This window comes from Podarcis erhardii (assembly GCF_964252035.2).
Source record: "Podarcis erhardii genome assembly, chromosome: 5".
In the NCBI taxonomy this organism is placed as follows: Eukaryota; Metazoa; Chordata; class Lepidosauria; order Squamata; family Lacertidae; genus Podarcis; species Podarcis erhardii.
The window spans coordinates 58,081,269-58,109,101 of record NC_138509.1 but is presented as its reverse complement, the minus strand read 5'-3'; the positions used below and the strand labels follow the sequence as shown (position 1 = coordinate 58,109,101).

General features: G+C 41.3%; 1 protein-coding gene and 2 long non-coding RNA genes across 3 annotated transcripts; 1 reads left to right on the top strand and 2 right to left on the bottom strand.

The window, feature by feature from the left end:
* On the bottom strand, positions 1-2,863 carry LOC309342994. The gene is made up of 2 exons (XR_014157056.1): positions 2,533-2,863; positions 1-1,253 (listed from the first exon to the last, which is right to left on the bottom strand). It is a non-coding gene; the product is annotated as an uncharacterized lncRNA (long non-coding RNA).
* Positions 2,864-2,912: 49 nt separating this feature from the next.
* On the top strand, positions 2,913-27,833 carry OGA (O-GlcNAcase). Its single transcript, XM_081863963.1, has 16 exons — positions 2,913-3,370; positions 6,638-6,689; positions 7,905-8,002; positions 9,296-9,426; positions 9,601-9,772; positions 12,158-12,256; positions 12,404-12,688; positions 12,909-13,067; positions 13,650-14,254; positions 14,590-14,764; positions 18,392-18,477; positions 19,344-19,448; positions 20,364-20,449; positions 22,112-22,304; positions 23,627-23,786; positions 25,738-27,833. Exons 1-16 carry the CDS (start codon positions 3,145-3,147, stop codon positions 25,872-25,874), a joined length of 2,769 nt encoding a protein of 922 aa, XP_081720089.1. The 5' UTR covers positions 2,913-3,144; the 3' UTR covers positions 25,875-27,833.
* On the bottom strand, positions 8,011-12,151 carry LOC309342988. The gene is made up of 4 exons (XR_014157051.1): positions 11,819-12,151; positions 10,378-11,448; positions 10,172-10,231; positions 8,011-8,384 (listed from the first exon to the last, which is right to left on the bottom strand). It is a non-coding gene; the product is annotated as an uncharacterized lncRNA (long non-coding RNA).

Genomic DNA, 27,833 nt, shown 5'->3' with positions numbered 1-27,833 from the left:
TTAAGGTCCAAAACAGTTTACTGCTGCAAAAGATCAGGCCTCAGTAATACAGTTCCAGATGTTGACATATGCATGCAGCTTGTAAGCTTTGCAGATACAGATACATACAAGTAGAAAATATCTATGTTGCTCCAGAAATTCAAGACATAGACACAGACTCATCGACTGACTGATGAGCTAACATGCCTTAAACACACACACAGACACGACACTGGGCCATAGCAACTGGCTTTGCTGACCTTGCATCTGTTGGCTTATGTCAGACATGGGGTGATTTGTGGCCATGAAATAAATTAATGCCTTCATGTCCATTTCCTCCAACATTATCCTCCATAAATTTGTCTAATCCTCCTTTAAAGGCATCCAAGTTGGTGGCCAACACAGCCTCCTATAGGAGCAAATTCTATAGTTTAACTATGCACTTGCATGAAGTGTTATTTTATCTGCCCTGAATCTTCCAACATTCAGTTTCATTGGATGTCCATGAGTTCTACTATTTCACCAAAAATGCATCTGTGGCCTGCCAAGGTCAATGCTGCAGCTTTTGGAGCACTGGTCATGCCACCTCTGGGGTGGGGAAGGTTGCAAAATGGAGAGATTTGCCTCTTCCCACCTCTTGCACCCTTATGATCCTGAAAGAGCAAGGGTCCTAAAACACAAATCTATAAACAGAGTGCCACCTAGTGACCAATGGATGCAACAGCATCACCCTATAACATTCACTACTCCTCCTTCTTGCATACTAAGAACTCAGCAGAAAGTTGAAATGGGTGGTCACATAACTCCCTATACCATGGATGGGGAAGCTGTGCCTCTGCAGATATTGCTGAACTCCAACTTCCATCAGCTCCAGTCATCATGGCTAGTGGTCAGGGATGAGAGCTATAGCCCAACAATATCTGGAAACCCACAGGTTTCCCATCCCTGCCCTATGGTGTGAGGAGTCATTTTCCAAGAAGAGAAGAAAGCAGCTCAAAATTAAAGAGGCTCATACTTGTGAGGAACAGAAGTCATTGATGATGTGGTGTGTCTGGTACTAACACAGAGAAGCTGCCCAAAGTACCAACAACTCTAGTGCAAGTGGAGAAAAGAAAGTGGCTAGTCAAAGCGAACAGCATCAATCAGATTTCATCTCAATTGTCACACAGGTGTTTCTTTTATTTCTGAGACAAAAAGCCTCACCATCACATAAACTTCTGATCTTAAAGTTGCTTGTTTCTACACATCAGATTATGATCAACCCTATCTGAAGCCTAAAATGATACAGAGAAAAAAGCAAACAGGATGCAAGTATTTATTATATGACAATATGAAAATGTTAAAGCCAAGCAGACATAAAATAAAGCAACAGCAAAATAGATGTTCAATCACACCCCTATGAAATTCTAAACCATCCTAAGTATTTGTAGTCAATTCAATTTTTTTAATGACTAAAAATTAAAAGAAGCCTGCCACATGGATATTTGGTAGGTAAAGCTTTCCTAGAAACAATGCTTTGCCTGTACAATTTCTGTATTATCACTGAAAGGCACCAGAGTAGGCACAGCAAAAATGCGGGACCTAAACTTTCCCCCTCTAAGATAATTTTCACGTGTCTGCTCCTCAAAAAAGGAACTAGATTTTGTATTATCCTTTCACTATCAGCACTTAGCGTTGGGCAATATAAAAGTGTTACATATGCAAATAAAGCAATGACAATTGTACAGAAAAGCAGCAATCTTTCCTCAGTAAGGTTTGCCAGGAGACCACTATGTTACTAGTCCAAACATAAAGGTGTACTCTTGTCAAGTAAGCAACCCTGAAAAGCTAGTAAAAGACCAGCTCAGTCCAAAACATGACAAGATTCTGTCCTGGCTCCTCCCCTCCCCCATCTTGTCCTCTCACTCACCAGACTCTGTCCTGGCTTCACCTGCATCGAATGCAACCCTGCTCTGCCAGAGAGGTGGCATTTTTCAAAAGGAAAACAGTAACCAAGGGAATACGTCAGTCAAGCACATCTACCGACATTGGAGATTATTGTTCACCCACTGGAAACGGGCAAGACTTTTCCAGGAGCAACGTAGGAGTCCACTTTCTTTTAAGAGGGGCTGGGGTTCTACAGGGTTTCAGACAGACGCCTTTCCCAGCCCAGCCTGTCGGTGTCAGAAATGGAACTATATGCATACAAAGCGTTTACTCTGCCAATGAGCTTGCAGCCCTTTCCCTGTTCGATATTTACTTCATTTTTATCCAACTTTTTAGCCAAGGAGTTTGGGCAACTCAAAGCCTCACACACACTGGGGCGGGGGGGGGGAGCCGCCAGAACAACCCTGTGAGGTAGGCTAGGCTGCGAAAGTGACTAGGAATGTCACCGAGTGAGCTTCGTGCCTGAGCGGGAATTTGAAGCCAGGTGACAGTTCAATCACTGAACCGCCTTGGTTCGCTATTCCTGCGGCCGGCCTCTCCCTAGAGGTGAGAAGCGTGCTCTGAGGCGCGCCCAGTTCGCTACCCCTCAGGTCTACGGAGGCCCCAGCCTAGAAAAGTAGGTCAAACCTCAAGGCAGCGGACCACAAGCTCCTCCTTCTCCACAGATGTGCAGCGAGGCGGAAAGTCGGCGGTGGAGAAGCCTACCGCTTTCGTGCGCTTACGCAAGACTCCGCCCCTTGCGCAGCGTTTAATCAAACAAACCCCCCGTGGCTACGCTCTGCGCTTGCGCCTTAACCCCCGCTACTTTGTTTATTTCCCCTCCCGCGTGCGCAGTAGCCTCCTACGGGGTCCGTTCAGTAGCTACGCATGCGCTCCAAGGCCGCTGCTCAGAGCTGCCGTTGCTCGCCTGCGCAGTGGGCCGCGATCTCGTTTTCGCGCGTGCGCATTGACACGCCCCTCCCCCTGCCGGTCCCTCGCGCCTGCGCGGTTAGGTAGTTTTCTCAGCCACCCTTCCCCCACGTCCTTTTCGTTCGCTCAAGCAGCTGCTTTGTTGGACTGCTCGCCCCTGCTCCCTTCGCCTGGCGCGCGGTGGGAAGGAGGTGGAGCCGCACGTGATCAGCAGCAGCGGCCCCGGTTGGCAGTCGAGCGAGCAGGGCGGTTGGTTCCGGCTCGGACCGGTTGGGGCTGGTTTTCCCCGCGCAAGCGCAGCCCGCCCCGGTTAGAGCGCAGGGAAGGGCGATGGCGGCGGACGGGAGTCCCGGAGCAGGCCTGGCGGGGATGGTCGACGAGGCGCGGGGGGAGCCTCAAGGCACGCCTGGCCCCAGCCCTGTGGCTGCCGTCGCCTCGCCCAACGAGGCGTCCCCGGCGAGACCCGACCCGGCGGGCCCCGAAGCGGATCCCGACAGCGGCTCCGGCGCTGTGGGCAACGGGGGCCTTCGGCGGTTCCTCTGCGGCGTCGTAGAAGGTAAGGGGAGAGCGAGGGGCTGCGGGGCCGGGCGAATTCGCGGTCGAGAGCGAGGAGGCGAGGCCGTAGCCGGAACAAAGCATCCCCGCCTCTCCCTCCAGCGCCGTCTCCTCCTCCTCCTCCTCCCCGCTCCATTTTCTTCTGGCTCCGCCCTGGGAATGAAACCTGGCGGCGGAGGGTTAAAACCGTTTGCTCTCCTGCGGTGAAGGCGAAGCTGCCCCTTTCAGTGCATCTGCCTTCCAATTCGCTGAATTTAAATGCTGCAAACTTCCGAGCCACATGTTGGTTCTTCCGTTCACGTGAGTGCACACACTGTAAAAACGTTACGAAACGTGCAACAAAACAAAAACAGTTCACGGACCATAGCTGTCAAGGTTTCCCTTTTTTTTTTTTAAGGGAAATTCCCTTATTAAGAATAGGATTCCTCGCAAGAAAAGGGAAAAGTTGACAGCTATGTCACGGACACAGTTGAAAACTAACCGCTTTCTTGTGCCCCAAGGGTTTTCCGTGTGTGAAGTAACCAGGTTGCTGATAGGGTTACAGTTCAGCTAGTGTTCTGGAATGGATAGTAGTAGTAGGCTTGTTTTCTTCCTGTGTTTTTTCATTGCCACACAGAAAGAAAGAAAAACACTAAGGTGTTTATTGATACTTACTGGTTGGTTCTTCAAGTACCAGTGTTATGCTGCTGCCTAGACTAGGAGTGAGAACCTGTAGCCTGCCCCCCCCCCAAGTTGTTAGAGTCCCACCAGCCCTAGACATTATGGTCGTTGGCAGGCTGTCATGGGAGATATGTCCCACATAATGCTCATGGGGTCTTGACTGGCAGTGAGTGACCAGGAACAAGACCTTGGGGTCATAGTGGATAGCTCAGTGAAGATCTCAGCCCATTGTGCAGCAACTGTGAAAAATGCAAATTCCATGCTAGGGATCATTTGGAAGGGATTTTAAATAAAACGGCTGATATCATAATGCTGTTATACAAATCAGTGGTGCAACAGCTTTAGGAATACTGAATACAGTTCAGGTCACTTCACCTCAGGAAGGATATTGCAGAGTTGAGAAAGTTTCATAAAAGGTCATCCAAAATAATCAAAGGGGTTGGGAAACTCCCCTTTGAGGAAAGCATACAACATTTGGGACTTCTAGTTCAGAGAAAAGGTGAATAAGAGATAGCATAAAATTGTATAAACTATCTGTGATTTGGAGAAAGTGGATAGACAAGTTTTTCTCCCTCATACTTCTAGTACTAGTGAACATCCAATGAAGCTGAACATTGGGAGATTTAAGACAGTCAAAAGAAAGTACAGTATTTTTCCATGTATAAGACTACGTTTTTTTCCTTTAAAATAATGTCAAAAATTAGGGGGCGTCTTATACACAGATACATCTTCCCCCTTTTTCTTAAATCTGGGTCCCCAAAATACATGCGGTGTCTTATAGACGGAAAAATACAATACACACAGTGCATAGTTGAACTATGGAATTTGCTCCCATAGGAGGCAATAATGGCCACCAACTTTGATGGCTTTAAAAGAGAATTAGACAAATTAATGAAGGACAAGGCTATCAGTGGCTGTGATCCATGATGGCTATGTTTTGCCTCCATTATTGGAGGTATATACTTCATACTGTTTGCTGGAAACCGCAAGAGGGATAAGTGCTCTTGCTCTCGGGTCCTGCTTCTGGGTTTCCTATAGGCATCTGGTTTGTCGCTGTGAGAACAGTAGGATAGACTAAATGGTCTGATCTAGCAAGCTGTTATGTAACCTGTAAGGTATCATGTTGGCTACCTCTGAATCTGGAGAGGTGGACCTGCAGGCTTATGAAAGGCGTGTTCCTTCAGCTTGAAGATATAATCTTGTTCACAGTTGGTGGTAGAGGCGCATGCATGAATTTTGATCTAGCATAGATTTAAGCTGTGAATATCAGCCTAAATCTAAATGTTGGTGGTTTTTTTCCACCCACACAGTAGGTGTTGTTAGCTGTGGTGTTACATGCCTTTTTTCTGTGGCATGTTGTAGGTTTGTGGTTTTGATGAGATCTCAATATGGAAAAGGAGGTTTATTTCCAGCTTGATTAATATAGAAAAGGGGTAGCTAATGTGTCGCCCTCCAGAAATTTTAGACTGAAATTCCCATCATCCTTGAATATTGACTATGCTGGCTGGGACTGATGGGTATTGTACTTCATGACATCTGAAGGGTATCACATTGGCTATCCCTTGATATACACACTATCTGTATGTGTGCCTACTTTGTGTGGAGTTTTTGTGGGAGAATTGAGAAGTCAGATGGCTACCAGATGTTGTCAGGAATTAAATAGGTTTATTAAATCAGTCATGATTTGTGTATATGCAAAATGCCTCTTCTAAATAGCAACTTCTATTACAAGATGTATATATTGTCTCATGCCAGTCATGTTTGCACTTTTGTGAAAGTACAGCCAGGCACAGACATAACTCCCCCAAACCCTTTGTTCCTGGAGTGAGAAGCTTGTAATGAAAACTGCCATATTGATGGTTTTGGCAACCGGAGAAGAGCATAACAGCTTCCCACGCTGGCAGTTGTCGGAGTATTTTTGCAGGCACTGTCGGGGGAGGGTTCATTCTTACCCTCCTTACAATCATGTTTTAAAACACTCTAGCTCCACTTCTGATTTAATGCTTTGCTTCAGGGCTTAAGTTGGGTTTTAAAAAATGTGAGCTCAGGAGGCTATTATTTTTGACTGGGCTAGTAGCCTTGTAAAAACTTGTGGTTGCCAGGACCCTGCCTCTCCCCTTGTCCCTCTCCCCATGTTACTGGAATAACATGATTGTGAATTGGCTGTTTGTGGATGGGCACTTGCTGAGATGTAACGTTCAGGACCTGTGTGCATTTTTCTGTGAGTTACCCAGGTGCATGGATTCCATTGGTAACAGATTTGGAAAGGCAGCTTGTGTCATAGTCACTATGATGGCAGGCCTCGTTCACATCAGGGAAATGAACTGAGTGTACATTAGAACAGATTTTCAAAAGGTCATACTTTGCTCCAAGAAATACATTCCAGTAGTGCTAAACAGGACATAAGTTCCAACATGTATCATGCATACAGGTTTGATCTCGCAGCATTTTACACTGCCGTACTTGTTTATAAGTTGCTTAACAAATGTATATAATGAATTATTAAACTAATAATTATTAAGTTTATTATGTCTCAGATGTTGCACTTGATATTTTGTTAAGAAGCAGCACAATATTTGAAACTGTCTACCATCAATATTTCCCACAGGATTTTATGGAAGGCCTTGGGTTATGGAACAGAGAAAAGAGCTTTTTAGAAGGTATGTGGCATTGTGTACTGTAGCATTCTAATACATAATTTTTTTGGGGGGGGGGCTTATTGGGTCATTGTTTTTGTTTTGATTTTATGTATTTGATATTTTTTTGAATTGCCCTGAGTCCTTTGGGTATAGGGTGGTATACGAAATACAGTAAGTAAGTAAGTAAGTAAGTAAGTAAGTAAGTAAGTAAATAATAACAATTAGTCGTAAAAATAAAGAATTTGTTTAGTGCAGAATTAAGGCATAGGTTCTGAAAACTAAAGTATGGGAGGAGAGGAGGAGCCAAAAGGTCATAGAAAATTTAGTGGTTTTTGCTTTCAGTGACTGTTCTAAGCTAACTCATAATAAATCAAATCAAACCTCTGAAATTCAATTTCTATGCTGCTTTTCATTCAAATGAATCCCAAAGTGGCTTCAGTTAATAACAGTGTGATAAAACAATACAGATGCCGTATAAATCATATAAAGTAATTAACAAATCATCAGCAAAACAATTGCTATATATAAAACACTGTTAACAAAGCAACAACTAATAAGCTAAACATCACAATTAAATTAAAGCAAAAGTAATATATGATTAACAAATCAATACAACATGTAAACAATATCAACAATATTAATAAAATAAATAAGCAGAATCCAGCAAAAATCATTTATATACCATTTAATATTTCGAAAGCTCTGAGCAGTGTTTTTAAGTTAAGAAAATGAATAGTGTCCTCCAGTTTCCAAGCATATCACAATATGTCATTTTATTTTGCAACAAACTTATGGGCATTGGAAAATAGAATAGCACCAATAATGGATTTATAGTGACTTTCTGTGTTATATCTTGAATTTCCTTGAAAATTATCTGCCAGAATGGTTGCATCTGCACACTTTCCCACCACATAAGATGCACTGTTCATACCACAGTCCCTCCAGCAAAGCAGTTTCCCAGGATGTACTACCACCTGAAAAAAACCTTGAAGTAACATTTTTAAAGAAAAATAACAAAAAGTAGAAGCTTGTAGAACATAAAGCATCTAACCATGGTCACAGATTTAGATTTGTATATTTGGTCTTCTTATTTATCTTCCTTATTTGTTCAGGTGTACCATTCTTGCTTTTTCTCCCTGGGGTGCTGCACAACTTGCATGGTACTCTTGGCTATACAATTAAGCAATGCAGATTTGTACAATGTATTTCAAACAACATTTTAATTTTGCTTTGTAGACTTCAGAAATGGGGACTGAATGCATACCTATATGCACCAAAAGATGATTACAAGCACAGGATGTTTTGGCGAGAAATGTATTCTGTGGAGGAAGCTGGTAATTAACTTTATTGCATTTTTAAATATATATATTCATTGAATTACAGTTGTTTCCACATTTGGATGGTAAATTAAAAGTGAAGTTGAGAGGGGTAAGCTTTTTGTTGTTTTAATTAGAAGATGCATTAAATAACTCTTAGAGGCTTTCCTGCCTTGCTGGATGAGAGAAAATCAGTGTTCTGTTAAAGTACACACAGATCATTTTTTAATATCCTCCCCAACCCAACAGTCCAGTTATGGAACTCAAGACAGTGTACATAGGATTCTTAGGTGGTCCTCCCATCCAGACACTGGCCATAGCCGGACCTGCTTAGCTTTAACAAGGTTGCTGCATTATATCACCTTGAATGATGCCATGGGATGATCCCTTTGCCTCAATGCTAGGGAGAAAGAAGACGTATTCAACAGTGACAACCCACAATGCTTCATTAATGGAGGAGAGAACAATGTCTGTGCTCCTAACTGACTTAGTTTCTTATTATATCAGCCTGGTACAGATATAGCACAGTCTTTTCTCTTCTAACCCTGGTTCATGTGCTCAGCATTTTCCCCATCATCATCATCATTTCCTCCAATTCTTTCATTTTCAGAGCAAGCTGTGGTGCAGCATTACATTTGCACCAGCATTTTTGTGAACCACACTTTGCAAATCCATTTCTGTTGCAGCTGGACTGCCACTTCCCCACTCCCTTTCTACAGTGTCATCTACCACCTGGAGTCCTGTGGGACAGATTCCAGAAGAGAGAGGTTGGCTAGCAAAGACACCAGAGCCTGCTCCAGCCAGAATTGCTCCTGCCCCCTAAGTAGCCTGTGAAGAGGCTTTTGATGAGAAAGTTACATTAATGATACAACAACAATATTAAAAATATATTTCATTATATGCCACTTTGAAAATATTTGTATCCTGAAAGGTGGAATATAAATAATTGTAGTGGATAGATGTGATTTGTGCCTGACTGCGTTAGTAAAAATGCTATTGTAACACTGGATCTGCCCAAAATATTTTAATGTCAAAGACAGAAGGAATCCTTTGTTCCAAATTGACACGTGCAACTTGATCCTATACATGCTTACTTAAAAGCAGATCCCAGTTTCCCCACATTTTACCGTGTGTGTGTATGAAAGAATCAGATGGAGGACTGAGTATGTTTTGACAAAAAATGTTAATTATTCATATTTCCTTGCCCCTTAAAAGTATTTTTTGCCTGCATATATTGAAATGTATTCTGATTAATGAAATGCCTTAACTTCATAGTTGCTTGTTGCTAAAATAGTTGGCTTTGATTTCTAGAGCAGCTCATGACTCTCATCGCGGCTGCTCAAGAATATGGGATAGAATTTATCTATGCTATCTCTCCTGGACTCGATATTACCTTCTCAAACCCAAAAGAAGTTTCTACATTGAAACGCAAGCTGGACCAGGTATGTTATATTTATGTATATTATAATTTTAAACATAAATGAGAAATTGCAAAAACACTGGATAAAGGAAATATGCCCCTACCTGTGTTGCACTCTAGGTGGGGTTACATTCCCTAGCTTTTATGTTGTACAATATTAACAAGTGTTAATATTTTTTCTTCTTTATCCTGCTAGGTTTCTCAGTTTGGCTGCCGATCTTTTGCACTGTTATTTGATGATATTGATCACAATATGTGTGCAGCCGACAAAGAAGTGTTCAGTTCCTTTGCACATGCCCAGATCTCAATCACTAATGAAATCTTCCAGTATCTAGGAGAGCCAGAAACATTCCTGTTCTGTCCCACAGGTAAAGTAACCATGCAGATACTGCATTTTAACAAGAATGAGGTCAAAAAGCCTTCTGTTCTTGTCCCCTTCCTCTCACGGCAAAACTTTCCTGATGGAGGGGTTGGTGAAGAGAATTGCCAATTAGACACCATTCCTTAAAGGCACCCTGAACATCTTCAAACAGTTGGGTACAACCCTCCTTTCTGTCTTAGCCACACTTTACTTGAACTTGCTACAAATTTAATAGCAGTCTATGGTAAACTGGATGCATGTTTATGACTTCTAGTTGCAGGTATGTGGCATACTTTTTCACACTGTCTGAATATTTTTTCTTCAGGAGTTTGGTGGGGGTGGGATTCTAGCAGGTTTGCCATCTTAGTCCATTGTAGCAAAAAGCAGTTTTAAAAAAATTACTTACATTGTGGCATAAGCTTCTGTAGAGCAGATCTCACTTCATCAGATACAGGAAGGTCCACTCCTATAAAGTCACAGCATACAGAGCCAATGAACACGTTTTTGTCTTAGTATTTTTTTCTGTTGTGATCACTCTGAAATTTTTGGGTGAAGGGCAGTGTATAAATTTAATAATAATAATAATAATAATAATAATAATAATAATAATACCTTGGAAAGAGGAAGCAGAGGATAACTGTTGAATGGTTAACTTGCGCTGTCATGAAACGAACAATTGCTGGTTGTAATTTGTGTTTTGCTATTGTTGATTGTATCCAACGTGTTATCCAACGTGTTTTATGAAATCACAACATATTCACTAGACTCCTGAGTGACTTCCAATCTGACTTTCCTCATCAACGAATTAGAACTATGTGCAATGAAGGATTACATACACTGAGTACCAAGAGAAGAATAAATGATTAAAAAAGAAAATACAAACGGTGGTGGTGGGGAGAATTCTAATGAATAACATTCGCATGGGGAATGGCTAGCTCCTAAAATTGCTAGTTTTGGAACTAGAGCGTAGAAAATTCTGTGAGGGGCTTTCCTTCCTTGCCATTTCCTTCCTTTATGTACTTACATTATGTGAAGTGTCCTTGGCATAAGTTCATACATATTCTCTGTTGCCAAGGGTCTGGTGCATGAATTACTTTATTTGCCAAAGTACTTGTAACACTTTTGGCTATTCCCCAACAATGATGTTGAGCTAACCAAAGGCTCATTGCATAGACAGACCCTGCTTTCAGTCTTGCCGGGTTGTACATAGGTATGGTATTAAGATAACCGTACTGGAGATTCTCAAACTTACTTCAGAGCTTAAATATAATCATGCACATGTAGCAAAATAACAGAGTTCCAGACTTGTTTTGGCAGGCATGCCTTCATAAGAATAAATTTCTGCAATTCTGGATCCAGCTTTTTGAGCATGCATAGCTGAGACAAACCTACTCAATTCCAAAAGGAAGGAAGAGGTAGAATCCCTACTTGACAGGGAGGGAATGGAAGTAAAATGGGCCAGCTACTGTGGAAAAAACACCTGAACAAAGGCCTGGAGAAGATGGCAGTCTCAGAACTGTCAAGCCTCTGCCCAGTTACCAGCCAGTTGGTCCCAAAACACAGGTGATCAAAAGAAACAAGAAGAGATAAAGGCAAGATATCCCAGTTGATAAGCAGTAGCCAGGATCAGCTCTAGCACTTTTAAAAGAAGAAGCAGTAATCAGATAATTGAGTCCCAGTAACCTCTTAACTAAGGGACGCGGGTGGCGATGTGGGTTAAACCACAGAGCCTAGGACTTGCCGATCAGTTCGGGGGTTCGAATCCCCACGATGGGGTGAGCTTCCGTTGCTCGGTCCCTGCTCCTGCCAACCTAGCAGTTCGAAAGCACGTCAAAGTGCAAGTAGATAAATAGGTACCACTCCGGCGGGAAGGTAAACAGCGTTTCTGTGCGCTGCTCTGGTTCTCCAGAAGCGGCTTAGTCATGCTGGCCACATGACCCAGAAGCTGTACGCCGGCTCCCCCGGCCAATAAAGCGAGATGAGCGCCGCAACCCCAGAGTCGGCCACGACTGGACCTAACGGTCAGGGGTCCCTTTACCTTTACCTTTTTAACCTCTTAACTGTCAGAGTGTCCCTAATACCTTAAGCCTTGGAGGACAGCGGGAATGAGCCTTTTGGAATTTAGGAAGGCACTTGCATTGTTGAGAATGTTTATGGATTCATGTGGGTGTCCCTAAAGTTGTGTTGTTGTGACATTATTATTTTTTGTCTTTACATTTAAACACTACCTCAGCCATTGCAAGAGTTAACAATAATTTTTTTTTGCATAAAAGCAAATCTGTCAGAAATGACATGGTAGGATATTGGGAACTGCCATAATCATCTAGCAGTGCCACACACAAGAGAGCAAAATGTGCTAGTGGGTTTTAACTTGTATTTTTCTCTGTTCCAGAATACTGTGGCACTTTCTGCTATCCAAATGTTGCTCAGTCTCCTTATTTACGAACTGTAGGGGAAAAGCTGTTACCTGGAATTGATGTGTTATGGACAGGTGAGTATTTTGCTTTGTTGAGGTTGATATTGCCAACTTGGTTCAGCATTCTTATTAAATGTTTTAGTATGCTGCTTACATTTTCTCATCCTAGCCTATGGCTAATCAATAAACTCATTCTGAGTCAGTTGTGAAACTACATTTTAGGTCCCAAAGTGGTATCTAAAGACATTCCAGTGGAGTCCATTGAAGAGGTTTCAAAGATAATTCGCAGAGCTCCAGTCATCTGGGACAACATTCATGCCAACGACTATGATCAGAAAAGGCTGTTTCTTGGTCCATATAAAGGCCGATCAACGGAACTCATCCCACGCTTAAAGGGAGTCCTGACCAATCCAAATTGTGAATTTGAAGCCAACTTTGTTGCTATTCACACCCTTGCAACCTGGTATAAATCCAACATGAATGGAGTGAGGAAAGATGTTGTGATGAGTAAGTTGATCAGAAGTGCTCAGTCACTATCTTAGGAACAATGCTTTTAGAAATAGTGTAATAGCTTAATAATTTAATAATCTTAAAATGTCACTTTGATGAAAGGAGTTTCAGGAAATGTCATCTTAATAAATTAGTACTTTTGTCTTTAAATGCAAATACATGGCAGCCTTGAACCTTGCTCTTGAATTAATATTCTGTTTCTTAATAATCTGTGCAGCTGACACTGAAGACAGTACTGTTTCAATTCAGATTAAACTGGAGAATGAAGGCAGTGATGAAGATATTGAAACAGATGTTCTCTATAGCCCACAATTGGCCTTGAAGTTGTCATTAACAGAGTGGCTACAGGAATTTGCAGTACCTCATCAGTACAGCAGTGAGTAAGCAATTTTGGTTTTGTCTTGCCTACAATATTGGAGTGAATGAAACCAAGAATGTTTTTCTAGAGTTCAGTAAAAAAAAATCTGCTGAATAAAATACTTCAAAAGATTCCTGCTGTTATGGTTGCATTATGTATCAGGAACAGTTTTTAATTTTTTTTAAAGGAACTGACTGTTTCTGAGTGACAAGTATCTTTTCCTGAAGCAATGTACTTTGTAAGGGATTCTGTGTCAGGTGTGGGGGTGTTCTCAATTTGTCTTTGTTGGGAGAGGACACTATCAAAAATACTATATTGAAAATATGTGGAATTGCATTGCACCCAATATAATTTGTGCATCTGAAGGGATTGTTCTGAATTACACATATTTTTGGTACATCCAAATGTATTTCAGGAAAATGCACAAGTGTTGTGCCTTTTCAAAATATGTCTAATTGCAGCAAAATAGACACTTGCATGTATGTGTATGTCATTCAAAGACAGAGAGTGTGTGTGTTCACAAGTTATTTATATATGTGAAATTTGGTTGTATGAAAAAGCTGAGTAGATATGACTGAATTTTGTCTGCTCTGTCCGCAGGCAGACAAGTGGCCCATAGTGGCGCTAAAACAAGTGTTGTGGATGTGCCTCTGGTTACACCGTCCGCTTTAAATTCTACCACTGTGATTACTACCGTTTACCAAGAGCCCATAATGAGCCAGGGAACTGCACTAAGCAACGAATCGCAGGTTCTGGTCAAAGAGGAAGAAAAGAAGCAACTGGATGAGGAGCCAATGGACATGGTAGTGGAAAAACAAGAGGATTCTGACAAGAATATCAATCAAATATTGACTGACATTGCTGAAGCAAAAATGTCAGAAGAGTTAAAACCAATGGATACAGATAAAGAGAGCATAGCTGAATCAAAATCTCCAGAGATGTCAATGCAGGATGATTGTGGTGATATTGCACCTATGCAGACAGATGAGCAAACTAACAAGGAGCAGTTTGTGCCTGGTCCCCATGAGAAGCCGTTATATGCAGTAGAACCAGTAACTCTAGAAGATCTACAGTTGCTTGCAGACTTGTTCTATCTTCCATATGAACATGGAGTCAAAGGGGCCCAAATGTTACGAGAGTTCCAGTGGCTCAGAGCAAACAGCAGTGTTGTTAGTGTGAATTGTAAAGGAAAGGACTCTGAAAAGGTGAGTGACCGCATTGTTTTCATTTGGTGTAAGTGTGCATATTTCCTATTTGAAAAAAGCACAATAGCAAAAGAAATAATGAGCAACTGCATTGGAAGTCTCTGAGCTGAACCTAGCCTGTAGATAATTAAGAATATCATGCATGTAGGCTGGTTGGTGGTTGAGTGTCCTGTGCTGTAGAATGTATCTTCATGCTTTGAATGTGTGCACTACTCGTGTGTCATCCTGGCTAGAGATGTAAAAGTCAATAGGTATTGTCATAATATCCATCTAGTTTCATCCTCAACATGAAAATACAGTTTGTATGAAATTTGTTCCTTTTTATCTTTACTTAGATTGAAGAATGGCGTGCTCGAGCCGCCAAGTTTGAAGAGATGTGTAGCTTGGTGATGGGCATGTTCACTCGTCTTTCAAACTGTGCCAACCGGACAATCCTCTATGACATGTACTCATACGTCTGGGACATCAAGAGCATCATGTCTATGGTGAAATCTTTTGTGCAGTGGCTAGGTATGTTCTTTAGGAACCAGTTAGAGCGGCAACTAGCATAAATGCTTGTCTTTAATTAGCCCATGGAAAAAATGATGTCAATTGAACGTTTTTATATTATGGTCGCTTTGACCCTAAATCCTTCTTACTTTTTCTATTATTGGTCGCCATTCATGTTTCACTATAGACTGGCAGTAAAAGTGACAGTGAACATACGCTGAATATCTCTCTTGGTCTTTATTTTTTTTTCTTGGGCTAAGGAACATAAAAGTTGATCTCTGAAACATAAGTTTTGACTCAGACTGAATGCACACTGGACTATAATGCAGTATTTCCCGGCCTTGTTGCAAAATTGGAAATGACACTATGAAATGTGACCATGCCTCAGCTATCTGCTGCTTGCTCTGTCTCAATAACGTTATTGCTGTCTTCAACAGAACAATTGCAGATGTGACCTTTCAATGGGCCTGGCCAAGAGGGAGCCGAGCCTCCCAGCCCTTTCTCTGCGCATGCGAGCTTTAGCATAAGGCTATTCTGGTGCAAAAGTGATTTGCTTTAACATTCGCAAGATGACTGATTTTGGGCAAGGGAAGAAATTCCAGAGCTCTGAAGTCTGCTTTCATACCAGACTGTTCTCTAAAGAGAAATCAAAGAGCCTTTTTTGCCTGCAGCCTTTTTTAAATTACACAGGGTTTTTTTGGAATAGCACCAGCATGGCCTGGGTTCCTCTAGTGACCTCATTTCACTTTCAGGTTTCAATCCAACTGTAAGGAATATGCTGTGGACTTGCTTGATGCACACAGCAGGCAGCAACGCTGATGGTTTCCTGTCACAATTTCTGTAGTTGTCACAAATCTCATAATAAACCTCTTGCACCGTACTGGATCAGCCTACAGTTCTTGGATCACTTGAAGCTGTAATCACTTGTATACATTCATAAGTATTCATAGGTCGTATTGAGCTAGTTGCCAAGATATCCAATATTGCATTTTGCTGTTACTCAGCAGAAGACCGTATGGTTCTAGCAAAAAAAAATTAGGGCTTAGTGCAGAGAGGTTTTTTAAGTTGGTGCATTTCCCACTAAATACAGTGGTGCCTCTCAAGACGAAAAGAATCCGTTCCGCGAGTCTCTTCGTCTAGCGGTTTTTTCGTCTTGCAAAGCAAGCCCATTAGCGGCTTAGCGGATTAGTGCTATTAGCGGATAAGCGGCTTAGCGGCTTAGAAAAAGGGGGGGAAAGGGGAAAAAAGTCGGAAAAACTCGCAAGACATTTTCGTCTTGCGAAGCAAGCCCATAGGGAAATTGGTCTTGCGAAGCGCCTCCAAAACGGAAAACCCTTTCATCTAGCAGGCTTTTCGTCTTGCGAGGCATTTGTTTTGCGGGGCACCACTGTAAATAGGAAATAATTCAAAACTTGAGCCTTAGAATAGAGTTTGTACCTTCATGAGACCTATTTCTTTGTCTTTTTCTTCTCCCCTCAGTATTGGTTCAGGCATTATAGATTGTTTAGGGAAGAGGAACAGGAAGGTAGAATCAGCCAACCCCTACAACAAGATTGTCAGCCCCTATTTTAAAGGCAGGAAGGGAGGCACACCATACTTCTAAGTGGTATATTTGGTTACCAAATTACCCATTTTGTCAAAGAAACAGATGGGAAACTAAATTGTACATTTCTCCTGGAAGGAGCATTAAGCAACTGCAATGATAAACATGAATTTGATTGACCATAGATTTCAGCTGTGAGGTTGATTTGCTTTTGAAACATTTCCCAATTTTTGGAGCAGGCTGCTGATCATAGCTGCCATTTTCTTTCATAAGGATGGCTTCTCCCAGCAGAAGTACTTAGTGCTTGCTACCCATTTCTGACACTATCTGGTAATACAGTAGGTTTGTATATTCCACTGGATGCATCTACACCAAAAGAAACTGTCTCGCCGCAGACCAAGTGAATTCTTGTAGCTGAGATCTTGGTCTTGCTGTTTATTGAGACCATTCTTTAGTTTATATAATTACTTATATAGTCATAAAAGTTGCTTCTCATTTGATGTGAATACAGAAGAATCACTAAACTGGAATGGTTTAGCCATTGAATGTTGATACACTTGGTGGTCCGCTGAAGGCTGATCTCTATACCCTTTCTTTCAATCCAGCTAGCATTCAGTTTATGAAACTAGTGTAGATAATACTACTATGGATTACTAATGCCTTCTACTGTCTTCTTCCCCAATGTGTGCAGATGGGAGAATCTTCAGCACAAGTATCTACTGCTATTGGATGGACCACGCCAGATGCTTTCAGCGTGTCGTGATTAATAAATTTAAGATGGGAAGGTTCTGTCCATGAGGCAGCTCAGATTAGGGCAGTAGGCACGGCCTGAAGTCACATTTGCGCAGCGACTCAGGCATTAACTCTTGATTTTCATTCATACAGCTCTTCATTCATGCAGCTCTGTAAAGTGTATAATAGCTGGAATGCTAGTTACGGTGTAGTCTCAAAGGAGAAGTACTCCAAGTTACTAGCAAAAGGGTATAATATAAAGCCTCTTTAATGAAGCACTTTGATATGGAAACACAAGAAACTCTAATTGACATGTTTTGAGTCATCTCAAACTTGCTATTTTAAAGGCTTTCTTTCATAATTGGCTAAGCATTGATATCCAGCTTGGTTCACTTTGAGACTACCTAGCTAGTATGACACATTCGACTGTACTGATCTGAGATTGTTACTTGAACAGGAAGTAGATCGCTGTCCACAAGAGGAAACAAACTTGCGCAGCTTATCTTATCAGAAGACTAGGCAGGTTACTTTAATCCCCGCATCAACAATTCACCTGCCTATCCCCTCTCAAAGATGTTAGTTATGCTAATTGGTTGTATAACTTGGCTATCAAAGCTGTTATCAAAGCTTAGCCATTATTAAAAAATATATAACCTTCTTACTAAATTGTGCAGAGGGCTTTAAAGCCCTTGCCACAGCTGGCTGTCAGGAATTAATGGCATTTCTCACATGGTTGAGGGTGGGTAAAATAAAATACTGTAACTGAGGCTGTTGTTGCCTAGATTGGGAACAATATGTGTGCTGTGGTTACTGTTGTGTAAGCAGAGCTACGGAAGTGGACAGTATTGGTTTCTAATCTCTTGAAAAAGAAGTATCTGTTCCACATAGCTGTTTGGGCTATTCCATCCCACGCCAAACCTGGTTTTCTGGCAAGATTCAAACAATATGAAAATGTGACTTCAGACAGGTCCAAGTATTTCCATGGGGCTGTGATAATGGCTTATTATCTATACCTTCATCAATGAAAATGTGAGAGCTGTTCCATGTTCTTAGTGATGAAAGAGAAGGACAAGGCAAGCTCAACTCTTGGAATAAATATTATACCTGTACAGAACGGGGCATACTGGCTTTTTACAGTATTGAATTTTCTGCTGTCTAAGGCTATCGTCTAACTTCATTTTATTAACAAAGAGCACAAAGCATCTAATCAGGAATCTACACATGGCAGCATTATCGCAGCCCCTCAAGTTCTTGGATTATAGCTCAGTTAGAGAGCTTTTCCCACAAAGTGTGTATTAGCTTGTTGGACATTTTAGCATCTCAGGACAATCCCCCTTCTCGTAACGTTCTCCGCTTGGATCTGATCTCCACAGGGTGTCGTAGTCAATCTTCAGCACAGTTCTTAAGTGGAGACCAAGAACCCTGGGCCTTTAGAGGTGGTCTAGCAGGAGAGTTCCAGGTATCAATATGAATTCACAACTGAATGACATTGTCTTTGTTTGAGAAATCTTTTATTGCGCGTCGGAGGACTGGAAGGCTTGGTCTGCCGAAGGCTTTCTGGTCCAAACCCAAATAGCCTGACAGCTTTGTTTTTAAATAATTTTCCTCCCATTTCTACAGTAATATCACAAGGAGATGCTGCCATTCCCACGCGCCTGCGAAGCGCTGCGGCTTTTAGTTGTACATTTCACATTGTTTCTTTGCAGGTCGCACAGCGTTTTTATCTGCGCCCGCAATTGCACAATGCGCGCCTGCTTGTCTGCCGACGAGAACTCCATGAGCAAAGAAAATACGATACTGTGTATTCCAAGATCCTCTCTAAGCAAAACTTGTAGTTTGCGTTCCTCATAATCCAGTTGGCAAACCAGTTCAAAAGAAATGTTTCTTCTGTGCCTGAATTTGTTCATGGATTTTTCAGGGGCTTACTTTCTTCCCCCTCACAGGTGCTCTCTGCGCACAGCCAATTGAGTCAGCATGTTGTTTTGGGGTTAGTGTCTCCTCTGGCCAGTTAACCCTCTTCAGACCAAACCTTTCCTCCTGACATGGCTATGTTAAGCTGAGAGCATAGATGAGATTTGGTGAAATTATACTAAAGCAGAAATGAGTTTAATGTAAACTCCATTAAGTGTTGTAACAGTTGTGTATCTTTAAAAAACTTCTGTTCAGATAAAATGGAAAAATGGTCCTTACATTTGTAAAGCCTACAAAACCCTACTTCCCTCTGGGGTGCCTGCAGTAGCAAAAGTTAACTTGGGAGTCTGCAATGCACGCCCAGGAATGTATTTCATCTTCTCAAACATTTACACTAATTTTTTGTTTTCACAGCGTTTGCTGCCTATTGAAGGAGCAAATGACCTCTTTTTTCAGCCACCTCCTCTTACTCCAACTTCTAAAGTTTACACCATCAGACCCTATTTCCCTAAAGATGAGGTAACCCATTTCTTTGGTAATTACTGTACACAGTAATGCTGTTTGGAGGAGCATGTTGATAAAAGCAACTGTTTCTCTATATTTTGTTATTCTGTGAGTCTTCTGAATGCCTAGGAGAGGTGTGGTTCAAATGGGGGAAATGTAGAAGATTGAGTGGCTTACTCTGGGTTCATGGAAGTCTCTGGCAGCCCTAGCAGTATTATAAAAAAAATCTTTTTCCTAGATGCTTTTTATGTGATCCCATTTATCAAAGGGAACATAAATAGGAAAAGCCTTGAGATCCCTGCCCAGTTGACTGCCTTGATAACACTGAATGAGTTTAATGTAAACTACTGATCACCAAGTACAATGAATAAGGAGTGACATAATCCAAATGCATGTTAGCCTGAACTATTTGGAAATAATACATAATCTCAGAAGCATTGTAGAATAGCTCAGGAAACATAGTAAGCTGCCTTGCATTGAGTCAAACTATTGGTTCATCTAGCTCATTGTCTACCCTGACAAGCAGCAGCTTTCCAGGAGATTCCCTGCCCTACATGGCGATGTTAGGGAGTGAACCTGAGACCTTGTGCATGCAAAGCAGGTGTTGCAAGCCCTTAGCTGTGGCCTTTCCTGTTAGGTTATTTATCTGACGCATTTGTACTGTGTACTTCCTCCAATGTGACTTACATGGAGTTATTTTAGTTTCAAGGCACAATGAATTCCACGTGGATTTAAGCCTTCATTTCCCTAGGCCGTCCAATATGCCATCCACTACCTGTCCAATATGAGCTGTTGTGGAGGCATGGAATACAATGAAGTAGTGAGGATGCCTGTCAGTTAGTAGAACAGCAAGGCTTCCTAAGCAACAGTTCAGGTGTATGTGCTGTGGGAGGGAAAACTCACACAATGAATATTTCTATATGTCTTTAGGCATCCGTGTACAAGATCTGCAGAGAAATGTATGATGATGAAACTGATCAGCCTTTCCATAGCCAGCCAGACTTAATTGGAGACAAGTAGGTATACTCTTGAAATAAACTGGAATTTGTTGAATTACATACAGTGGTACCTCGGGTACAGACGCTTCAGGTTACAGACTCCGCTAACCCAGAAACCTCAGGTTAAGAACTTTGCTTCAGGATGAGAACAGAAATTGCGCAGCAGCGGCATGGCAACAGCGGGAGGCCCCGTTAGCTAAAGTGGTACCTCACGTTAAGAACAGTTTCAGGTTAAGAATGGACCTCCGGAACGAATTAAGTTCTTAACCCGAGGTACCACTGTACTGTATTCATTTAGTAATAGTACTCCTTGTGGGTGGCTAATCTTTGGCGCTCCAGATCTTGGAGCCCAGCCACCATCAGCAGCATGGCCAGTGGTCAGGGATAATTGGAATTAGAGTCCAGCAGCATCTGAAGTGTCACAGATTGTCTGTCTCCTGGTGTGCCTCTTGCTATCAAGAAATGTAAATACAATATTCAGAACAACTGGGAAGAGCAGGAAACATCCATGCCTTGCCAGCTGAATAGAACACACAGGTTTTGTAAGGCTGTGCTTCACATGTTCAATTTGAATCTGAATTCTAATCTGAAAGATGCTCTCCATTCTGGCTTGAAGACAGACTTCCAAGTTCTATAGACTTCTTGCAAATTTGAGTGCAACTCAGCAAACACTTGATAGGGGAAACAAAATTTAAGGAACAGAACAGAATTGGCACCAATCTAAAGTAGCAGAAAAAATAAAAGAAGTCTGTATCACCCTTTGTGGAAAACTCCAGACATTCTTCTGAATCAAGTATGAACCCCTAGAGATTAACAGCTAAGATCTTCACACCCTGCAGATGCAGGTCAGGGTATGAAAAAAGGAATCTGTAAACTGTTCTGTTACTGGTATCCAGCCTTTAATTTCTTACACAGTTAGTACAATGCAGTGCTGCCAAGAAATCATGCTGAGTCATGGCAAAGATTTACTGAAAACCACCTACATTCTTGCTGTTTCATTGATCAAACTGTGTATGTGCTGGGGGGGGGGAACCCATCCTATAAGGTGCTCCTGTAAGCTTCAGACATTTTATTGTTCAATGAAGGTAGTGCAGCTGCAAATACTGTGATTATATGTTTGTATGGATTGGCCATTGAATATACTAACTGTGGATTGTCGTGTAAGCCTCCCTTTTCACTCCCATTTGAGGCTTGCCAATTCTCATGATCCCCAATACTGCAATACTGTTGTTGTTTTTAAACTATTTTTTAAAAAGCATTAAACCGTTCGAGGAGGAGTAGGGAAGTTGGCTTTACTTTGTAAATTTACAGCTGAAACTACTGTCCAGGCTTTAGGCATTTACTCACATAGTTCTCTTCTGCCTGGAGCAGCCGTCTTGGCTGTTGTTAAACCCACTTCTGCACTTTTTATAATCCCTACTAATTCATTATAACAATTCCCAATTCTGATTACCTTTCCATAATACACTTAATTTTGAAACCCCCTTGGATAGGTACTTAGCCACTTGTATGTTCTATATGATGCCTGACTAACTGGCATTTAAAAGTACTAAGTCATAGTTCTTAGACTTGTACAACTTTCAACCGTGGTTCATTTATTCTCCTGTGCTCTTTAAGTGTTATGTAGTTTTGTTTGCATCAGTTATCTTTGGGCTCTACTGACCATTCCTTTCTTCTCAGGCTAGTAGGTGGTTTGCTGTCCCTCAGCCCAGATTACTGCTTTGTCCTGGAGGATGAAGATGGCATCTGTGGCTATGCACTGGGCACCGTTGATGTAACTCCTTTCATTAAGAAATGCAAAATTGCCTGGTTTCCTTTCATGCAGGAGAAATACAGCAAGCCAAGCAGTGATAAGGAGCTATCAGAGGCAGAGGTTAGTTATGCTGGCGTATGCTTGAATTGTCAAATTGCTGTTTTTAGGCTTTCATCCCCTGTTGTCTTTATAATCCTAGGAAGAGTAGGGGCAATTTATCCAATTTATTCCAATATAGAGGCCTCAGACACATGACACTGTGATAGTGTGATGGCCAAGTAGTCTCTAGAATTAGTTTCTCTCTGTGCCTTTATAAACCCACACTTACAATTATCTCTAACATTGAGTTATATTTCATTCTTACTACTTAAACAGAACAATTCCAACTGATAGCTTTATATTTAGTACACTGCAATATGTAATCGTAGATTCTATTTTACAGTGTAGTTATGGTTTGACATGAATCATAGAATAGGCAATGTAGTGTGATCATTAGATTTCAGGGACTCCCTTCCTGATCACAATATTATAAAAGCTCTGGGAACAGTGCCTGGGAGAGGCTTGATGAAAAGCCTCACTTCTTTTCACTGTCTGGAACCCAAGCATAAATCATCTAACTGCCAATCTGTCATGACACTCAATCCTTTCCCCTCTTTTAACCACTGTGATATTTGCATTTAGGATAGAATAGCTAACTTAGCCTGATATTCCAGTTACAGATAGGTAGCCGTGTTGGTCTGCCATAGTCAAAACAAAACAAATTCCTTCCAGTAGCACCTTAAAGACCAACTAAGTCAGTTCTTGGTATGAGCTTTTGTGTGCATGCACACTTCTTCAGATACCTGAAGAAGTGTGCATGCACACAAAAGCTCATACCAAGAACTGACTTAGTTGGTCTTTAAGGTGCTACTGGAAGGAATTTGTTTTGTTTAGCCTGATATGTTTTAGATATACAATTTCTGCTGCTGCTGAATTTAGTTTCTCTAAATTTAATTTATTTGGATTTGAATAAACTCATTGCATTATTTTTGTTTTGCTGAGTGTATGCCAAAATAATGGCTATCTTTATTGTACCTTGAAATAAACTAAGATATGTTACTAGCAATTAAGGTCTGCATTGTTTAAAAATGATGTTTTTTATCAGAAGCTTAGAACAGTAAAAGAGAATATAGTCTTCAAAAGGGAAGTTCTGTTTTTCCAGCACCAGCCACCCAGTTTAATCTGTATACTTATCTCTAATTACTTAAAGAATGGTACTGACCAAATCTACTGTACTTAGCTACTTTAGCTTTTTGTTTAGAGATTAATGTGGTTGTCAAGTGAATAGGCTAATCCAAGTCTGTAGAAAGAACCTGTTCGGCAAGTGCACACAATGTTTCCAGCATAGATCACCGAACATTTTTTTTGATGTTGAAAGACTATTTCTGTTGTGCCTGTTGTAGAAAATTATGCTGAGCTTCCATGAGGAGCAAGAAGTTCTGCCAGAAACATTCCTTGCCAACTTCCCATCACTGATAAAGATTGATATCCATAAGAAGGTGACTGATCCAAGTGTGGCTAAAAGCATGATGGCATGCTTGCTCTCTTCTCTGAAGGCAAATGGTAAGCTCTTATTTCTGACTCTTGTAGCTGTTGGGATATGAAAGGCAACTGTAGGCTCCTTACTAAGTGCCTATGGCCGTATCTTAACTAGACCTGGGTAATTTTTCAATATATCTTTCAAAATCGGTTATGAAATCCACATCACAGTAACGGTTTCATAAAATGTTATCTGGCAAACATTGCGATTTTGAGAAAACTGTAGCCAGCCAATGTTTCTTAGTGCCTCCGCTGCCTCCTGCAGGAGCAGTGAGCGACTCACAAGAGCAGGCTATGTTTCTTTGGATTGTGCAAGGAGCCCCAGCTCAGCTCCACTGCCTCTGCAAAAACAGGTGACAATTATGAAAGTAGCTGGAAAAGCAGCAGCCAGCCAGCAGCAGAAACTTATCAGCCCTCACAATAGACTTCTTTCAATTTTGCAGCAAGCCCTGGCGCAGCAGGCTAGAAGCCAGCGTGACAGGCCAGTAGGTGTGGTTTACAGAGATGCTGCTCTGAGCTGGCTCGGGGCTTGTTGGGAGCCCTCTTTGCCCCTTCCTTGCCCCCTCCTTGCCCCCATGAAAGAAGAAACTATGGCTTTCTTCAGAGCAAGAACCAAAAACGTTGCCCTGTCATTTAACTCTTTTTCTTTACTCCCGTCCCCCCTTCCACCTGTATGAGTACATGTGCTAAGCGTCTCTCCCCCCTCTGATGCCTTTAGGGTGCAAGTTGCTGTGTAACATTGCTGGTTCATCCTAAATAGCTTCCTTATAAAAAAAGGAAGTTTTTTTTTAAAAAAATAAGGATGCTATCTTGTTGTTTGCTTGCCCTTCCTCCTTCCCTTGGATAAAAAGAGAGAGAGATTGGTGGGATGGGGGCTTTTGGGGGGCCCTTCTGTGTCACAGTAGGGGGAAATGAAGGGGAAAAGATTTGTTTCTGCCTTTATGCTGAAATGGGAGATTGAGTGGTGGTTGTGCAGGCAAATGTATGTCTACTCAGAAGTAAGCCCTACTGAATTCAGTGGTGCTTACTCATGCATAGAATTGCAGTTGGCCCTCATGTGGGAAAGGAGATGCAACTTGACACTAGTAAATTACATAAATTATCTTAAATGAGTAGAAAACAGATTAAATTGTTAATCATATGCAAGTTTAATTAATATTTTTACTAAATCTACTACTTTTGTAAATTTTAAATTTGCCTCTAAAACTTTAATATATTCTCCAGAAGTCTTCAATGGTTTAGTTGAAGCATGCAATCATTGAGTTAATTTTCATATAATTATATGCATCAAATTTAGATTCTTTGTTCAATATTTTCCTGGATTATTCACAATGACTCATCACTGTATTTTGGATTGTCCTACATCTGAATACCACAATTTGGTATCCAAGCCCAAAACCAAAGTCCTGTTTGGATACATCTTGGGTTGCCTGCTGATGAAAGTGATGATTTCATCAGTGTATGGTAATTTAGACCCGTAACTTAGTAGTAGTTGCCAGGTCATTACCATGTTCACATCTATGTAGCACCATCTTATTTCAGATATCGTGGTGTTTAGTTACCTCATTGATGAGATGTCACTTTTTTTAGCCAATGAAGAACCACTTCTGTAGCCCACATCATCCTTGCAAGTCCTAGACAGCTATGCAGTTTGAACAGTTGTATGCAAGCTTCCTGTGAAGACTGGTGGACACCCAGTAGCTGAGATCCAGAAAAGCATGCAAATAGTTCCACATAGTTTGTTTATACAGTATGCTGCTTTTCCATAATAAACTGTGCCCAAAGCAGCTCATGATAAGATTAATATCAAAATATAAAACATTTTTTTAAAAATAACTCTTGACCTTGATTCAACTGCACAATTCAGTGTGAAATGATTAGAGAAATCAAACAATGTTTGTGAAGTTTCTTCATTATAAAGACTCCTCTCTGCTTCTACTCTCTCCCCAAATATCTCCTCTTGTGTCTTTTTCAGGCTCCCGTGGGGCTTTCTGTGAAGTGAGACCAGATGATAAAAGAATCCTGGAATTTTACAGCAAACTGGGATGCTTTGAAATAGCTAAAATGGAGGGATTTCCAAAGGATGTCATTATTCTTGGAAGGAGCTTGTAAGGAGATTGTTGGTGAACTTTTGATACTGTAATCACGTAATGGTTGGAGAGCCTGAGGTTTATCTTGTTGCTGTTCCACGCAAAGGCAGCAGTCAGCTGGCCTGACAGGAGCTATGTGAAAATTCATCCATTACCCTTTCTGAGATGCTGCTCAAAATATTATTGGAAAATGGATACTGGTCATCCTCATTTCCTGGTCTTAAGCAAAGTGCCAAGGAGTACTGCATATTACATGAGTTCCCAAAGAGGTACTGGTGACAAATCCATGCATCCACCTCTGTACTCAGCAGAATGGCTGTCTTTTCCAGAAAGTCCTGACATGAAATAGTTTGTCCCTGTGTCCTGTTCTTGAAGTGGGATGAGAGAGATGAACATGGGATCTCTCCATTTACAGAGGGAAACAGGGTGCCTGTGTTGGCCAGCTTAAGGACAAACAAACACTGATGACTCTAGTTTTTGTTGATTGTCATGCTTGCTGATAGGGAAATTGAATGACCATCACTTCTAAAGAATTGGTTAAGCTTTGTGCTTCATAGGGATAAAAACTGTGCATTTGTCTGTGGCAAAGTCACTCAGTGGCAGAAGTGTAAATTTCAGTGTGTAAATATATATAAACTCGCTGTATGCTAATACTTTGTGTTTAATCGTTTTAGTAATTTTGCTTTCTGAAGCAAAGCGGTATTCTGAGACAGCACCTTTGAATAATGTCAAACCACAAGAGAGGCTAATGCCAATTTCACTACAGGCCTTTTCTACCGTGCCTCGTGCCCTTCACTAGAATTGCCGCTTTGGGGGAAAATGAGCGCTGATCAAGAAGGGCCGTTCCTTTAGAGGACAAACTCTTCAAAGGTGGAGTGGACACTGCCTCCTGCTGGGGGAAAGCTGGTCAGAGGGCAACCTCATGAAATCATTAATGCCCCTGACAGCCAGCCAGATTGCCTATCCAGACTGGTTGGATGGGTGGAATACTGCAGTTTACAGCTTCCACCTTTCCATGTCAGTCATTCTGACTAAATCAGGGTCTTCAAGTCATGCACATTTGTGACAGACTTCTTTGTGGACAAAAGTAAGCACATTTTACAGATTTAAGTAGTTATCTAATTTTACTATCACTGCATTTAAGTTGTCCCCTGAAATCAGATAAGTGGAATCTGCATGGCTTAGGAATATTAGTAAGTCCATAACTTGGAAGGAGTTATTACTGTTCCATATAATGCCTTGTTCCCATGAGGCAGTCAGTCAATGTTACACCTCATTTTTCTCATCTGCTACAGTCAACTGCTTTTGCTTCCTTTGAAAATATTCCCTTTTGAAAGGATTGAGTTTAACCTTTTTTAAAACCCTCTGTGTAAACTTTGAAGAGGTTTTATATACTTTTTCAAATGGAATTTTACTGTTGGTGTACTTTGCAGCCTCTTCTGAGATGCTGGTGTTCAGCCTTTGTTATATGTTCACTATGAGAACAGTTTTAATAGCAAGTTATTTAAACTGCAGCAAATACATTTCATTTGGAGTGCAAGGCACCATACCATAATGATAGATCTTGCATAATTCCAAGCTGGTTTTCATGAGGATTCTATGGCTTTGAGTGTATGCAAAGCAGCTAGCCACTTGGTTTAGTTTTAATTAGATCCCAGAGAAAACATCTGGATTTATGGCATTACACATTTCAGGGGAGGGGGGGTATCTAGGTTTTTATACTGTTAACATAAACTTATGAATTTATCACTGTTAAGTTAATTGTGTGATGGTCTTGAAAGTCTGGGTCAGTCTCTCACTCGGGTTGTAAAGTGATGCAGTGACACAACTTTCATGGTTATCAGTTTTCATTGTGTACAGTTGGAATGCCACTTTCATGACTGTCTTTAGACCTACTGTATCTGTAGCAGAACAATGGACTGTGTAAAATTGTATTTGAAGACCATGTGAGAAATAGAATAAATTGCAAAGTGAATGTAAA

Coding starts and splice junctions, on each gene's coding strand:
- OGA (XM_081863963.1), top strand. CDS start 3,145: ATGGCGGCGGACGGGAGTCCCGGAGCAGGCCTGGCGGGGATGGTCGAC. Junction 3,371..6,637: donor CCTCTGCGGCGTCGTAGAAG/GTAAGGGGAGAG, acceptor TATTTCCCACAG/GATTTTATGGAAGGCCTTGG. Junction 9,773..12,157: donor ATTCCTGTTCTGTCCCACAG/GTAAAGTAACCA, acceptor TCTCTGTTCCAG/AATACTGTGGCACTTTCTGC.